The sequence below is a fragment of the Leptonotus elevatus genome, chromosome 12 (assembly GCF_054856555.1).
Source record: "Leptonotus elevatus isolate MCC_2025b chromosome 12, RoL_Lele_1.0, whole genome shotgun sequence".
Lineage (NCBI taxonomy): Eukaryota > Metazoa > Chordata > Actinopteri > Syngnathiformes > Syngnathidae > Leptonotus > Leptonotus elevatus.
The window spans coordinates 13,513,024-13,527,941 of NC_141250.1; the positions used below are offsets into that span (position 1 = coordinate 13,513,024).

The following is a 14,918-nucleotide window of genomic DNA, read 5'->3' on the forward strand; positions in this document are numbered from 1 at the left end:
TGTCGTGTCTTTGCTCATGCTACAGTTAATTTTTTTTAAATACTAAAGACCACTCATACAGTCATGAGTCAACATGAACAGAATGCTGCTGTAATTTGAAATCTGGCAAGAATAACAAGATACACCAAGAATGACTAAGAATACATTTGATCCTAGAGTCCTGCTTACTGTTATTGGCACACCTTCATTCTTTGCATGATCTCGACAATATCTTAAAAAAAATCTATGGAAATGTACCAATTTGATGTCATCAGGACCTTTTAATTGGATGTCCAAAGTAATTCAACAAAGGAATTTGTTTTTCAACTTACATAATGTAATTCCAAAGAAAAAATAGAAAACACATTATGTGCAGCAATAATGGCACCCCTCTTTGATATTTGGTTGCACACGCTTTGGCAGTGATGACAGCTTCCAAACGTTTCTTGTTGCCATCCCTAAGCTTCTTGCACTTCTCCGCTGGTATTTCCCCCCCCCCCCCCCACTCTTCCTTTGCAAATTGTTCAAGCTCTTGAATGTTTGCAGGTGTCTTTTCCCAATGGCACATTTCAGCTCATATCAAATATTTTCAATCGGATTGAGATCAGGGGTCATTGCTGGCCCTTTTAAAACAGTATTTTTTGCTTTTTAACCATTCCTGTGTGTTTTGGGTTGTGCGCTTTGGGGCTTTGTCTTGCTGGAAGACCCATGACCTTCGACTCAAACCAAGTTGTCCAACACTTGGTAGGACATGTCCCCCTAGAATGTCTTGATAATTCTCTGGTTTCATGATTCCTGTGATACGATGCATGCAGCAAAGCAGCCCCCCAGAATGATGGATCCTTCATCATGCTTAACTGTAGGGAGGGTGTTCTTTTCCTTGGAAGCTTCATTGCGCTGTCTGTATAAAAACTGTTAGCGTGCATTGCCAAAAAGCTCTATTTTTGTTTTATCCGCCCACAGAACATTTTCCCAGAAGAATTGTGGTTTGTCCAGGTACTCCTTTTTATGTCTGTCTCAGGAATGGTCTTTGCCCATGAAGCACTGTGTTTGGTTCAGTGTGTGGCGTATGGTGCTTTTTGAAACCATGATCCCAAACTGTTCCAGGTTGGCTTTCAGGTCTTTGGATGTTTAAGGTGGTGTTTTTTCCAACATTCGCACCAACCGTCAAAGACTTTTGTCATCAATTTCTCTCTTCCCTCCACATCCATGGATATTCTTGACAGTTCCATGCTCGTCAAACTTCTTAATAACATTGCACACTGCTGAAACGGGGCTACCAAAATCTGATGGCTCTATACCCTTTGGAAGTCTTGTGTTTGCGAATAATTGCACTTTGGATGTCCTTAGACAGCTCCTTTGTTTTCACGATTTTGACAAAAGAAAGGGGGATAACAGGTGGCATTTAAAAACATCAAAGTCATCATTCGTTGGTTAATTCATGTCAATTGAGCAAAGACAATCTTGGTCTTTAGGATAAAACACAAGTTCTCTATAAAAAAAAAAAGGATTCACTTGATGAATTTTTTCAGAAGATATTCCACATTATGTACTTTGCCTTCATGGGTGCCAATAATAGTGAGCAGGACTGTACATCCATCATTTCCCTTGCAACATTGTGACATTTCTTTTTTTGCAGTTTCTCTTTCTGTGTCTCACTCATACACATCAAGTCAATTGACCGTCTACTCTGCCAGGTTCAGATGGAGGTAATGGCCCTGTGTAATTGTTCAAAATGTCACTTGGCCTTTTGGTAAGAGCAGTGAGAGAAAGAAAGTAATGTTCTTGCTGTGAATTCCTTTCTGTGTTCTCTCTTGTTTTTAAAAGTCTCTTTCGCCGAGTGTGTGTCACAGTGGCAGGCTAGTTACGATGTGTTAATCAGACTGGGACTACTTTTCTCTTGCCTGGAATACTACTGGGGCTCGAAGGATGTACGCTACTTATTCATCGTCCAGCACCTTGCTTGTAGTGTGTCTGTCTGTTTCAGTTTACATCTCTATCTGTGTGTGTGTCCTTCCTCCTTAAACCAGTAGTGTGTCAATGAGATGTACCTAAAAGCAAAGATGCTTATATGAAGAAAAAATACACATTATTTTAGAAAAAAACATATTCATGTTGACTTGAGGGTTAGTATCGTCTGTCTTTTTAATCCAATTTTTCCTCTCTTTGATTTAGAAGACAAAATGCTTGCAACGCATTTCTCATGTGCTGTTTGTTAAGATAGCATTATCCATCATGAAAGTCAAACATCCCTTTTTTTTTTTTTGAATAGCCACTCCAACAAATAAATCATGACTGAGCCTTTTATGGTTAGTAGAATGTTTGCTATATTTTCTAGTGCCTTCTCAAATAAAATAGCTCAGTAATTATTGAATTAGAAATGCAGTCTCTAGATCTCAAATTTCTGTTGCATGGTTGTTGCAAATATGTGAATAACAACTTCCTTTTATACTTGAACACATACAAATTTGTGTGTGTTATAGATCTAATACTTTATGAGGTTAACATGAATCATGTGGCACTTCTATTCATTGACATTTTACAAACTACTGTTTGGTTAAATACTAAGTTATTGGCCTTTGGTAATTACTTCAGAGAGCTATTTCTCGATTAAATGAGACATACAATTACGCACTGATAGACTTTCCAATTAATACTGTATTTCAGCGGTTGCTAATATGATGAAGGTGTTAGGATAATGAATGTTACCTGCCACTCTGACAATAATTAAGCTAATATGACAGCATCTGCATCTTGGCCAGGCTAATTGTTTTTCAAGTCACCAAGGCCTGAGCATATGTTGTGTATGTGTAATCTGTCAATCACTGTCAGTGCTACTATGAAGTTTTCACCTTCTTTTCATTGCTCATCTTTAGTTTCACTCACATATTTTAAGTGAAGTACACGTATACTGATTTTTGCCAGCTTAATTGATTTTTAAAATGTGTGAGATGCGACACGATGAGAAACAAATCAGCAGGTGTGTACTGAGGCAGCATGTTGCCACAAGACATCCAGACTGCGGAACAAAAAAAAAAATAGTTACACCTTGGCTTAAGAGTGACCTGACTCACAAATGTTTTGAGATAAGAGTCGTTGCTTGACTGATTTTTTATTTTTTTTGCTTTAACTTAGTTAAAAACGCTATCACTAAAACGTTTGTATGCTCTCTCTACAGGCACCAAGTCCTGCTGTTGCAAGACCCCAAGTCAAGTATGCTTTCAATGACAGGTCAGTGTGTTGCCAGAATGTTACCAGTCTTTTTTCAGTGCGACATCCACCTTCACGTAAAATAAGTGGTTCAGTACTATAGAACTATATGGAATATACTTACTAGCCTCAATTTTATGAAGACTTGCACAATATAATGATACGCAGTACAAGAGCCGCATCAAATAATCTTCCAAAAATCCAAAACCATTTTTAAATGTAGAAGAAAGGTCAAAGTAGCCGTGTTTGCCTGGACATGTCCTGGTTAACTATTGATTGTGTAGTTATGAAAAGTGTGCCCAATTGCCAGTGTGCATGTTTACGTATTTGTGTCCTACTTAGCCATCTTCATTCATTCTAATGTAGATCAAGGCCTTTAAAGCAACAGTTAGTATAAAGCCTCCCCATCATTAGCCCACTACAAAAGAGCAAAACAAGGTCATACACAGACACACACAAGCACACACACGCACACATGGACAGAAAATTACCCATGGGAGGCATTCAGTATACGCTACTCCAAACACTAAATTGGGCAGCTCTCATTAGTAATCAAATGTGTAGGGCTGCTTTGCTAGTATTAATAAAAACATCCTGTCCGTCCGTCCATCCATCCATCCTACTGAGGATGCTGTTAGTTTTTTGGGTATATTAAATATGTATAAAGTTCTCTGCAGTCAAAGTAATTTTTTTCAGGAATTGGTATGCTAATTTTCACAATTACTCGCACTCACACACACTCCAACAAGACAAATCTCAGCATGAAGTAATGTATAAGTGATTTAGTGGTTTCTGTGCTTGTCGGTGAAACGAGCCTTGAAATTGCAAAAAATCAGAAACTACGGACCAGGACTATGGCTATAAATATAGAGCAGTAAAGTGTTCTTTAAATCAATGTTTATGTGTTTGTTTGAATTACTGATGTTGACGTTGCCAGAATGCGTGCCTGCACATCTGCGCATCACATACTGTAAGTACAGTAATAGCTTATCATAATTTAAATCGCAGAACCAAGAAGAAGATGACATTACATTTGAATAAAAACGTCATTTTCATCTGGAGGATGAGATTTACTGCAAATTGTTTTTTGGAATGGCTTTGATAGTGCCACATATTTCTGCCTGGGAGCTGTTTCTGGAAAAACAGGAGGTGAAGGTCTGGAGTGCTTTATAAAAACTCGATTTAAACTGATTTTTCTGATTTTATATGTTACCATGTCCATCAATCATTTGAAAGAAGTCAAGGTCTGGAGTGCTTTATAAAAACTCGATTTAAACTGATTTTTCTGATTTTATATGTTACCATGTCCATCAATCATTTGAAAGAAGTCAGCCGGTCTTTTGTAGAGTATGTGTGGAGTTTTTGCCGATTCATCCAGAAGAAAATTTATGAGGCCTGAGTGATGTTTGACGAAAGGGCCCGGCTCACAAAATTCATTAACGTTCAGCCAAGAACTGTTTGATTGTGTTGCTTTACATTTGTTAGGTGACTGACTTGGGAAAATAAGCACAGTGCCACTTTGCATCCAGAAGCAAAATACAAAGAGTAGTGGTAGAAGACTAAATGGTAGAAGCTAAGCTAACTTGCTAGCTAAATTAGCCAAGTCATCATCCATTTATCTGAGCATAATTTGCAATCGGCTAAAGTTTTGTCATCCATGTTGAGTGGACCTTAAGGTACGTCAACATGATTTAAATGGTCCACCTGCTCAGAAGGTACATATTAAACTGAAGTGGTATCCTTGTTGTAGTATCAGAGCATTTTTTTCCCCTTTTAAGTACAAATACAGACATACAGTATCGGCACTGGTCAGTACCCACACAAATTCCTCTGAGCTACATTGCAATTGCAAAAAAACACTCAACACAACCAAGTTGCTCCTCTGTTCAGTGAGTTTCCAAATTGGCTATGTTTCATGTCATAGTCAGAGTCCTTGACTCCGCCAAATATCTGTGTTGATCAAAAACACAAGGATTTGCAAGGGGGAACATCGAACAGGTATAGAATTTTCTATTGTTGGTCTGAACGTTTCCCAAGCAGATCCGGGAGGATAAATCACTCTTAACACTCAGCACACTGCAGACTTAATGCTCAGGATAATAATCTTTTAGAGACATCAGAGATTGAGCCTTTGCTGATTTTGGATCTCAAGGGATGGGATATGCTAAAATGTGTCCTGTCTATCGGAGCTCTTTATATGTACCCCACTTAAGGGTCTAGTTCAGTTCAGCTGATATTTATTAAGAGATGTGTCCCTATTCCTTTGACCACACAGTGTACCTATGTTGTCATCACAAACAACCTAACATTAGGCTGTCAGACTTGCCCATTACCTTGACAAAAGATGCATTGAAATGCCTCCAAAAGCTTGGGAACACCTGGGAATCCAGTGATACACCCGTCACAAGCAGAAAATATTCATTTAAAATATAAATTATTCAATTTTTTTTGTCTTTATTTTTGTATTTGCATACATTAACATTTTGCATAACATTAACATTTTTCCTGCTTTGCATTCACTCCACTTCTTTTTTTTGTGTGTTGCTCTTTGAAGATCAGCTTCTAAAAATGTGGGAGCGCAAGAGGAGAATGATCCATTCAGTCCATTAGAAAATGGATGACAAGATGAAAATGCTCGGTTTTGTAATACGCATCCTTTTGGCGTAATTTCTACTCTGTGTGTCAGTCTTTCATATCAAGCATCAGTGAAGTGGCAGGTGGAGAACACCTGCTCTTTTCATCTGTCTGTGTATGGCCTATAAAGTGTATTGTCCTTTTTCCTTTGCATTGGCCTCCTCTTTCTTTTCTCCCCCAATTTCTCTATCTCTTCACACCACTTGAGCTTTTTTTCTTGTCAAACATCTCAAAAATCAAGGAGGAAATGTAAACTGTGTTTTGGTAAGGATGTAAGAATTCAGAGCAGAGCTACAGGAAGACATGGGAGGGCGGGGATCTTTTCCCCTCGCTCATATTAATACTATTCATTAGCTTTGTCTAATTAATTCACTCTTTCCTTCATTTCACTTTATCATGCTCACTTGCTTCCTTTCTCCTTCCTCTGCTTTTTTCTTTACTTCTTTCTTCACATCATTTGCTATAAGTTTTGCTCTCCTATTCATTAATTTTTAGTGACAGTATACTGTAGTTCTCAATGTAGGAAGTTGGCAAGAGAACCAGCCTGTCACTGTTGGTAAACTTAAAAAAACAACAACTGATCATGTACTATATTTAAATGAAGCAATTATCTTTTGGTTGCTAAATGCAGGTCAGAAGATAGTGACTGCAACAGTTTCTATGTGGTAAGCGTAAGCCATATATTTTTGACCTTCCAATTCTGAGGTCTTCATCTACAAGTAATCTTCTAAGAATGAAAAAAACACTTTTAGCTATGCTTTGTGATCCTGTGTTAATGTTTTAAATTTATACTAGGAGGTTCATCTCAGGTCTCACTTTTCCATAACTGATGACCTAAGGATGTTTTATTCAGTGGTCTTATTTTCCATCCCTCACCACATCCATTTACTCCACCTTCTTCTTCTTTCACCTTCACTTTCTTCAATGTTGATCAGGTGGCAACGGGTTTATTTGTGTATATACTCTATGTGATGCAGAGGCAAGGGATAATGAGAATGTGTACCTTTCATCGCTTACCCTTTGCTACTCGCCGTGATCAACAGTCCTTTCTCTGAAGTCTATCACCGTACCTACTGCTCAGTTCATTGGGTGCTTTGGGATGGGTGGAGGGTTTTAGAGAGCAACACAAAAGGAGCAGCTGGCCTTAGAGACATAATTGAGGTTGCAGCTACAGAGCACAAAACTAAGTTGATGCAAACTTCTTGAAAAACAAATACACAGAGGGAGCAGGGAGAAGGGCAGGCGGGGATTATTGGCTGCACTCTGATAGATAAACTAATCAAACAACAACTTCAACAAGCACTCAAATTTAAACGCAGATGCAATATAAACCACATTCATATGTGAACAATCCAATTTAGAAAGACATGTTCATAGATGACAAACAAAGAAGAGATAAGAACAAAAACTGTTGGCTAGCTTCCACATGCAACAAGTGTGCTGTTCGAATGACTTTCAGTAAAATAATCTCATCTCGAAAGAAAAGGTTTGCGCTCATGGATTAACTTCACAAATCGTCCTTTAAAACGATGACTACATTTGTGAAAGTAATGTATCAGTCAGTCTAGCATAATATGAACTACATAGTACAGACTAATTTTCAAGACGGGATTTATTTCATGTTTGCACAAGAGAATTTTCAGTCATTTTCTTCCTGCGTTTTCTTGTTTCTAATGCATGGATTTGTGTTTTTAAAGGAAATTGCCGAGATTAGTATTAATATGCATTTTCTTAATTTGTGTAGCCTGACCCGAACAGTGGAGATCCTGGGAGGGAACAGTCCTTTGGGAATCCATGTGGTTCCATACTGCTCATCGCTCAGTGGACGGTGAGTTATTTACACACGCTTGTTGTGAAGTTGACTGCTGCTGTCAGGCGCTCGTAACAATTTATTTTATTTGCCACTCAAAACTAAAAATTAGCTGACTGGTGGAAAAACCCGTAGGTCAATGTACCACTGTGGTATATACAGTATTCAAATATATAGTTGTCGTAACTACCTGTATATGATATTCTATAATATGTATACTCTGCTTACAGGTCTCTTGGTTTGTATATCCGTGGAGTGGAGGTAGAAAGTCGCTCCAGTAAGGAAGGTTTGTTCCAGGAGGATGAATGCATTGTCAAGATAAACAACACCGACCTCATGGACAAGACTTTTAGCCAGTGAGTTAACTCCTGTCTTTGTTTTTCAGGCCTAGAAAAAAAAATCAGTTGATTAGCCTTAGTGTTGTAATTTAGCAATCAAAAGGATTACATGATTTGATTTTATATATATTTTTAATGTAACCTAACATACAGGATGTTATCCTATCCAAAATCCTGAACAAGATATGATGGTAGGTCTGGTTTCTGTTCATGTTATCACTGATGTCGCCTTCCTCTTGTCAGATGGCTAATTTAACATGTAGCAACATCACAGAACAATACAAAGGACACTTGGCAGATGTCTGAGTAGGTAATCCATGGAGATCACATTGTGTTTCTGCTCATTCCCTTGTATTACTTTCCGTGAAGATTTGTTCAGGACTCATTGGAGACTTAATGTTTGTCAGTGTTTATGTTTATTACATCAGTGAAATGTACCCGTCAAGTAGGCTAACTTGGCGACATTTGGAGATGTAACCTAATTACTGAACATACAGTACATAGTGTGCTTTAATGATTAAATCCCATTAAATAATTAATGTTATTTCAATATGTAAAATGATTATTATGGGTTATATTGCAAATTACATTTTTCATACGATTAAAATTTGAAATGCACCAGTATAACCTATTTTCTCAAAGTTGTAACGTTTTCAAATTCAAGTCAAAAGAAACATAAGATGTAACATGCGTCACAATAAGGTTTGAAGATTATAAATAATTACGCATCTCCGTCACCAAAGAGTCACCTGCCAACCAACACACTTAAAAATTCACTTGGCACCAGTTGTTGGCCTATGCTGTATGTTTTTGTTACATTTTTCAAGTGGCTGACATGTATATTTAATCAACTTTTTCATCTCTGATACATTAAGTGTATTTTTATATTCTGTGTTTGTCACTATTCCCCTCTCCCAGAGCCCAAGAAATCTTTCGACAGGCAATGCACTCCCCCGTGGTCTTTTTGGAAATACTTCCCTCATCCAACAGAGAACGCTTTGAGAAGAGTCTGATAGGTCAGCTGTTTAGCAGCAATGCTGGTCCTGACAGCAGTCCCCGAATTCCCAAAACCAAAGAGCCACCTCCGCCTGTCAAAGCCAAACCTGTGTTCAAGCCTCCTGAGAGTGCCATCGTGAGAGCATCTGAAGATGCTGGCTCTCTGGAAGCTGCTGTGAGTTTTAAGTGCATTGGCTCCAAGCTAACATTATTTCACAAGATATCTTGACAGAGTCAAATTATATACAAATAACTACATTCATTTTCAGTGTGAAATTCAGTACAGAGACAAGGCTAAATTTCATTCTTGCAGACATTCCAGATGTATTGTACATAGTGCCATTTCCTGTATGTTACTGACCCCCATTTGAATATCTTGGTCTATAGAATATCTCTGCATTTTATTAGTATTGAACTTTTTATTACTGTAAACTACTTAATACGGTCCCCTTTTCCCGCTACCTAGAGATCTAAAGGGGGAAGTGAGAGCTCGCTTTCTGAAAAAAGCCCGGCCCTGTCCAGTCTTATGGCCAGTAAGAAAGGAGGACGGAGATTAAGAATTGACCTTAAGAAAGGTTAGTAATGCGACAGAACATTTTTGTAAAATGGATTTATGTTCATTTCCAAGATGTTTAATCAATCATTACCTCTCAATACTGATATAGGTTTTGCACTCTTGAAAAAAACAAAATCTGTGATGTGCTATAGAGACCTAGGAAGAAAAAAAACATTAAATTTGCAATCTTGCTGTGCTCTACTATAAGATTGCTTGTTTAATCCATGTTTCATAGTAATTAAGAAACTTGACTCAGTGCAGGCCACTTGTGATTAATATCACTGTAATTCCACAATCTGCTGCCTCTTAATACTAATGTCTGCAAGTCCAATTAAAGTTAAGTTTCTGGAGATTGTTTTGCCTCACAATGAAGTTTCAGGATTAGAAACCATTAATATGCATGTCATTCAGCTCTCAAACATACTTTCATGTCAATTCATAAATTCATTTTACTAGACTTGTTGGCCAATTTTGATGTTGCATTAAATTTATCTTGGGATTGTTACAGACATTGAGCTTACAATTGCAGTATTTATGTAGTGTTTTTATTCATTTATATATTTTTTTACCACTGAACATTGACTCTTAGAACCTTACACACAAAATTAAGCACTTGAGATAAGGCAAAATAAAGTCATTGTGTCAAATCAAGCTGTCAACAAGAATAGACTTATTTAATCTGTTTCCTGTTTTTAATTTTAACTACAAAAACTTGGTTTACTAGACCAAACGGGGAACTAATGAAAAGTGATGTGGAACAACATTCTAGCCACTATTATCCTAAGTACAGGGGTGGATTTAAGAAATTTAGGGCCCCGGGGAAAGGTAGGCATGGGGCCCTTTCAGATGAAAGGATAGATAGATATATTTTATATAGGGATGTTCTATAGGGATGTTCAATACCGCTTATTTTTTCAGACCGATACCGATACTCAACTGTTGAGTAGTCACAGATAGTGATACCAGATACTGATACCACTAGTACATAAAAATTCCCTCCCAAAAAAAGACATCATTTTAAAGGCAGACCTATTAATCCCAATAGAGTACTTTAACTTAAAATGTTTTTGCATTCATTGAGATATTGTTTAAAACGTTACTTTTAAAAGGTGGTGTGTACTCTTTTGCGCTGAGCACTGTACATTATGTTGCTAGTTACATATTTCAAACCCTTGCTGCTCAGTGAAAACCTCCAAAATGATTATTTAATGCTTAAAGTGAAAGAATATTCCTTTGCGGGGTGACTTCTTAAGACAAAACTTTAAAAACATACGATACAAGAAGCCTTCTGCTGGCATTTTAGCTAAATGATCTGGATCATAAACATAATTAATGTGCGTAAATAAGTAAAAACTATATTGGCCATTAGTGTATGGGGAATTTTATGGGGCCCTCTCGTAACGTGAGGCCCTAGGCAACTGCCAAGGTTTGCCTAATGGTAAGTCCGCCTCTGCCTAAGTAGTTACGAAATGTATTACTCTGTTACTATTGACCATATTTACTGTATATCTCACGTCTCAGGTCTTAGATTGTATACGATGCAGCTACTTGCTTCTCTTTCGCCCTTTTCCCTTCCTAGCTCTCCTTCCTCTCTCCATCTTCTTGACTTGTTCTCTTCAAGGTCTATTAAGTCTTTATTGATCTGTTCATTTCTGCTGATATGAATTCATAGCAGGCCAAACTGCTGACTTGGCGCTGCTAAAGAGACCAGACTAAATGAGGTCTATAAAACACACAACCAGTCTGTGTATTGGGCACTGGCATTCATGTTTGAGTGCTTTCTTACACACTGTGTGTGTGCGTGCGTGCGTGCGCGTATGTGAGCCTGTTTTCCACTGATTAGTATTTTAATCTTCCTCACTTCTCTTTCCAGAACATTCACTACTGCGTTAGACTTACACCTCATTTCCGCTTTACTGTTCTATACTTCACCCCCCGACACCCCGCCCCATTCTGCCCCACACCTGAACTCTTTGCAGATATGAGCCCCCGTTTTAAAGCAATGCACATACTGAGTTTGATCTTATGTGCAGCACAAAGCGGCACAAACCACAGTGTGGCATTAGTTTGTTTCCGACCAATGCTGAAAGTAATTTTCTCGCCCCTGCACCTATGTGAGTGTTAGGTTTGAAATGAGGTGTGGTCCGTTGCATTGTATAGCTTGTGTTTGCGTTATTGCCCAGCAACAACTACACTACTATAGTACACATTCAAAACGTTTTTGTTTACTCTTTTTGGCCATATTGCTTTAATAACAGAAAAGGCCATGCACAGACAAATGTGCAGCAATCTCAGACTGTGATTCCTCAACATTCTAACACCTTCAAAGGTCTTACTATTTTTGATTTTTAAAATGTGCCTCAAAATTCACACAGAAAAAACGTGATCTTAAACCACTAGCCTCAGACTGGCTAGGTTCTATTGCCATGTGTTATAAAAAGCAGCACGTTGTATTGTATTGATTCTTTAGTTTTGCAGTGGTTTTTCCCCTCAATATTTGACACTTGGGTGACAATTTACCATTCACAAGCACCCCCCCCCCCTCACTTTTTTTTTTTTTACCTATGTCATTTGTTAGTAAAGTTAAGAGAATTTTAGACATCAATTCAGTGGTTCATTTGTATATGTGTTAAAAAAAGAATTGTGTCAAAAACAAACAATCTTTTCACAACCTTTATTGAACCAAGGAATCCATTTTACCTCACTATTCTAGGTTCAGAGGGTCTTGGATTTACAGTGGTAACCAGAGATTCGTCAGTTCACGGTCCTGGGCCAATCCTTGTCAAAAACATTCTAGCGCGTGGGGCGGCTGTCAAAGATGGACGCTTGCAGTCAGGAGACCGCATATTAGAGGTATGAATGATTAGTGAGCTAAACCTTTTTTGTTCCAAGGTTTATGGTGTGTTTAATGGCTTCTTGTTTTGTAGGTAAATGGTGTGGACATAACTGGTGTCGGTCAGGAGGAACTGGTGTGCATGCTGCGCAGCACGCGGCACGGAGAGAGTGTGAGTCTTGTGGTTCTACGACAAGAAGACATGTTTCTGCCCCGCGAGATGGTAAGGTCCAGTTAATGCTTTATTTGGAGACCAAATGATCAAATAAAATCTTTCAGATCAACTATCCATTTCCATTTTGTATGATAGTGTTTTTCTTACCCTGATTAAACAGTCATTGTTATTGTTTGTTGAGCCGATCAATAGACTTTTCTTGATGACGACCAATTTAGCAGCCTATAGGAATATATATATTTTTATTGGCATTAACTAATGGCGTATGAGATGCCATGTGATTGTGTGGTGCATAGCGAGCACACTGTAAATCCTCACATTGACGGTACTTTTGTTACTTATCACTGGTGATTTACTAATTAATAAAATGCACATTCATTCTGTTTCTGATTCTCAGTCTGTCTTCTCCTTCATTTCTTTTCCCTTGAAAAATGTTTTCAACTGTGGTGTGAGACATGACATCAATTAAAGCACTTTTCATTCATATTTCACCCAGGGCTTAGTTAAGTGTTTTGAGGTAGCACACAATACATACAGATTAAAACTATTATGAATCATAGCGTAGAGTTCTTTAGCAGACTAACACGCAACGTTACATTAGCGTTTTGAGAGTTCAGTTTTGTCCTGCAAGGGCAACCTCATCCAGTTAATGAAACTGCTTCAGAGCTAATTTTCCACTTGTAAGGATGTAATTAATTAATAATCAATTGAAACCATTTGCGACAGTTAGGAGATGCCATTTTTTGCACATGCAGAGAGTTCAAGTACCGTTACACCTTTTTGCTCTTGGGGCATTAGCTATTCAATTATTTCAGCAGCTCTTGTTTCTTCCAAGGAGGTATTTGGCACCTAGTGCACTAAAGTAATCTAGAGTTTAGTTTCTACAAATGAGAATGCAAATGTTATTTTGGAAAAATGGAATGTGGTCACGATTTGAATTGGAGAAAAAGGCAGATCGATGAGGCTCCGGCTTGACTGCCTGGAATTGGAAGAATGAATGTGAAAAATGGATGGATTGACTCTCCATTACAGTTAATCGTGAGAACTGATTAATTATACGGGTGAACTGCAATTTCTCATAGAATAGCTTAGCTCAGCTTGAATATGTCAATAAAGTAGCAATGCGTGGGTGTGGGTGTTTTGGACATGATTATTTAGTGACCGTGTACAATCTGTGATGCATACAAACGGCACAGAAAAAATAAGTTCTATTATCCATTGTTGTTGTTAAAAAAAAAAATGGACTAGATTGGTTGTGGCTCTGGGCAAGCAATGAAATACACATGAATAGACCACGTCTCTACACAATGTTGTCATGTTTTATCAGGTTATTGCCAAAATGAATATAGTTAAAAAGATGGATAAATGCAACAAAGGTAAGCGTATCTAATGGCACTTCATGAAAGCCAAACCCCTCAATCACTTAATGGGAATGTACTTGTTTCCATTTACATCTATTTGTCATGCTGAACAATTATTGTTTTTTTTTTAACCTTTCATTTATTGCATACCAAATAATTTGTTTTCCAAGCCAGTCCTAGAAGAACAAAAAGTACTTGAGTTGCTTTTCACCAATTATTAGCATCATTGCAAATACTTTTAGGATCTTAATTTGCCTTTTTACTGCCACAGACTAATATATATTCGCAAGTAAATTTTTCAACAGGTAGATGTGGAATAGGGTCTTGCCCAGCTGAAATTTTAATTTGTAAACCATTGTAATGACTACAATAATATATCCATGTTGTCACGTCTGTTATGAGGGAGAGAAATGCCAAAGGATGTTGCACAAATGTAGACACTTCACACATTTTTTTTTTCTTTCTTCTTTTTCTCCAAAGTATATGTATGTTGTGGTAGGTAGGAGAATGTTTATGGACTTATTGAAGAACGGCATGTCCCCAAAAATTTTGTATCCACTTTTTGCCCAAAAACGGATGTTTATGGGTGAAACCAACCCATGTTCTACTGCTGATTAGTGAAGAACTGAAAGGGAGAAAAAAAACAAGACACAACATTTTTTCCCTTGAGAAAGAAGAGAGTGCACTTTGGCTCGAGTCAGTACCATTTATATCACAGAAGCACAATATTCTGTCCATCTTGAAGGAAAGATCAGTCAAAATGTTCTAAACCAACTAGCAATATGGAGAGCTCTGCTTTGAAAACTGCTGGCAGTGAATGAGTTAATTGTGATTGCTCGTTCGTGGCCGTTTGGTTGTGGTCGGGATATTGAGCCAGAAAAACCACGATGAAATAATGGATCCATCTTCTCGATCTACTCCCCCCTACTACCGATGTGTCTCTTCAGACTACCATCTGGTGTTGTATGTTAACATCTGTGCTCAGCGTAGCACAGACTCATTACTATATTTCTACAGCAAAACACA

At 37.8% G+C, this 14,918-nt stretch overlaps 1 protein-coding gene across 5 annotated transcripts in view; it reads left to right on the forward strand.

Annotated features, from left to right (window-relative positions):
• Nucleotides 1-14,918, forward strand: part of LOC147164656 (partitioning defective 3 homolog B-like) — a 129,572-nt gene that overhangs the window by 32,432 nt on the left and 82,222 nt on the right. For all 5 annotated transcript variants that reach the window (XM_086091198.1, XM_086091201.1, XM_086091199.1 and 2 more), the window contains 7 exons: nucleotides 3,158-3,210; nucleotides 7,568-7,651; nucleotides 7,864-7,989; nucleotides 8,890-9,142; nucleotides 9,434-9,542; nucleotides 12,237-12,376; nucleotides 12,451-12,579. In XM_086091198.1, the coding sequence (XP_085947324.1) occupies nucleotides 3,158-3,210; nucleotides 7,568-7,651; nucleotides 7,864-7,989; nucleotides 8,890-9,142; nucleotides 9,434-9,542; nucleotides 12,237-12,376; nucleotides 12,451-12,579 (894 nt within the window). The remainder of the gene's footprint in view (nucleotides 1-3,157; nucleotides 3,211-7,567; nucleotides 7,652-7,863; nucleotides 7,990-8,889; nucleotides 9,143-9,433; nucleotides 9,543-12,236; nucleotides 12,377-12,450; nucleotides 12,580-14,918) is intronic.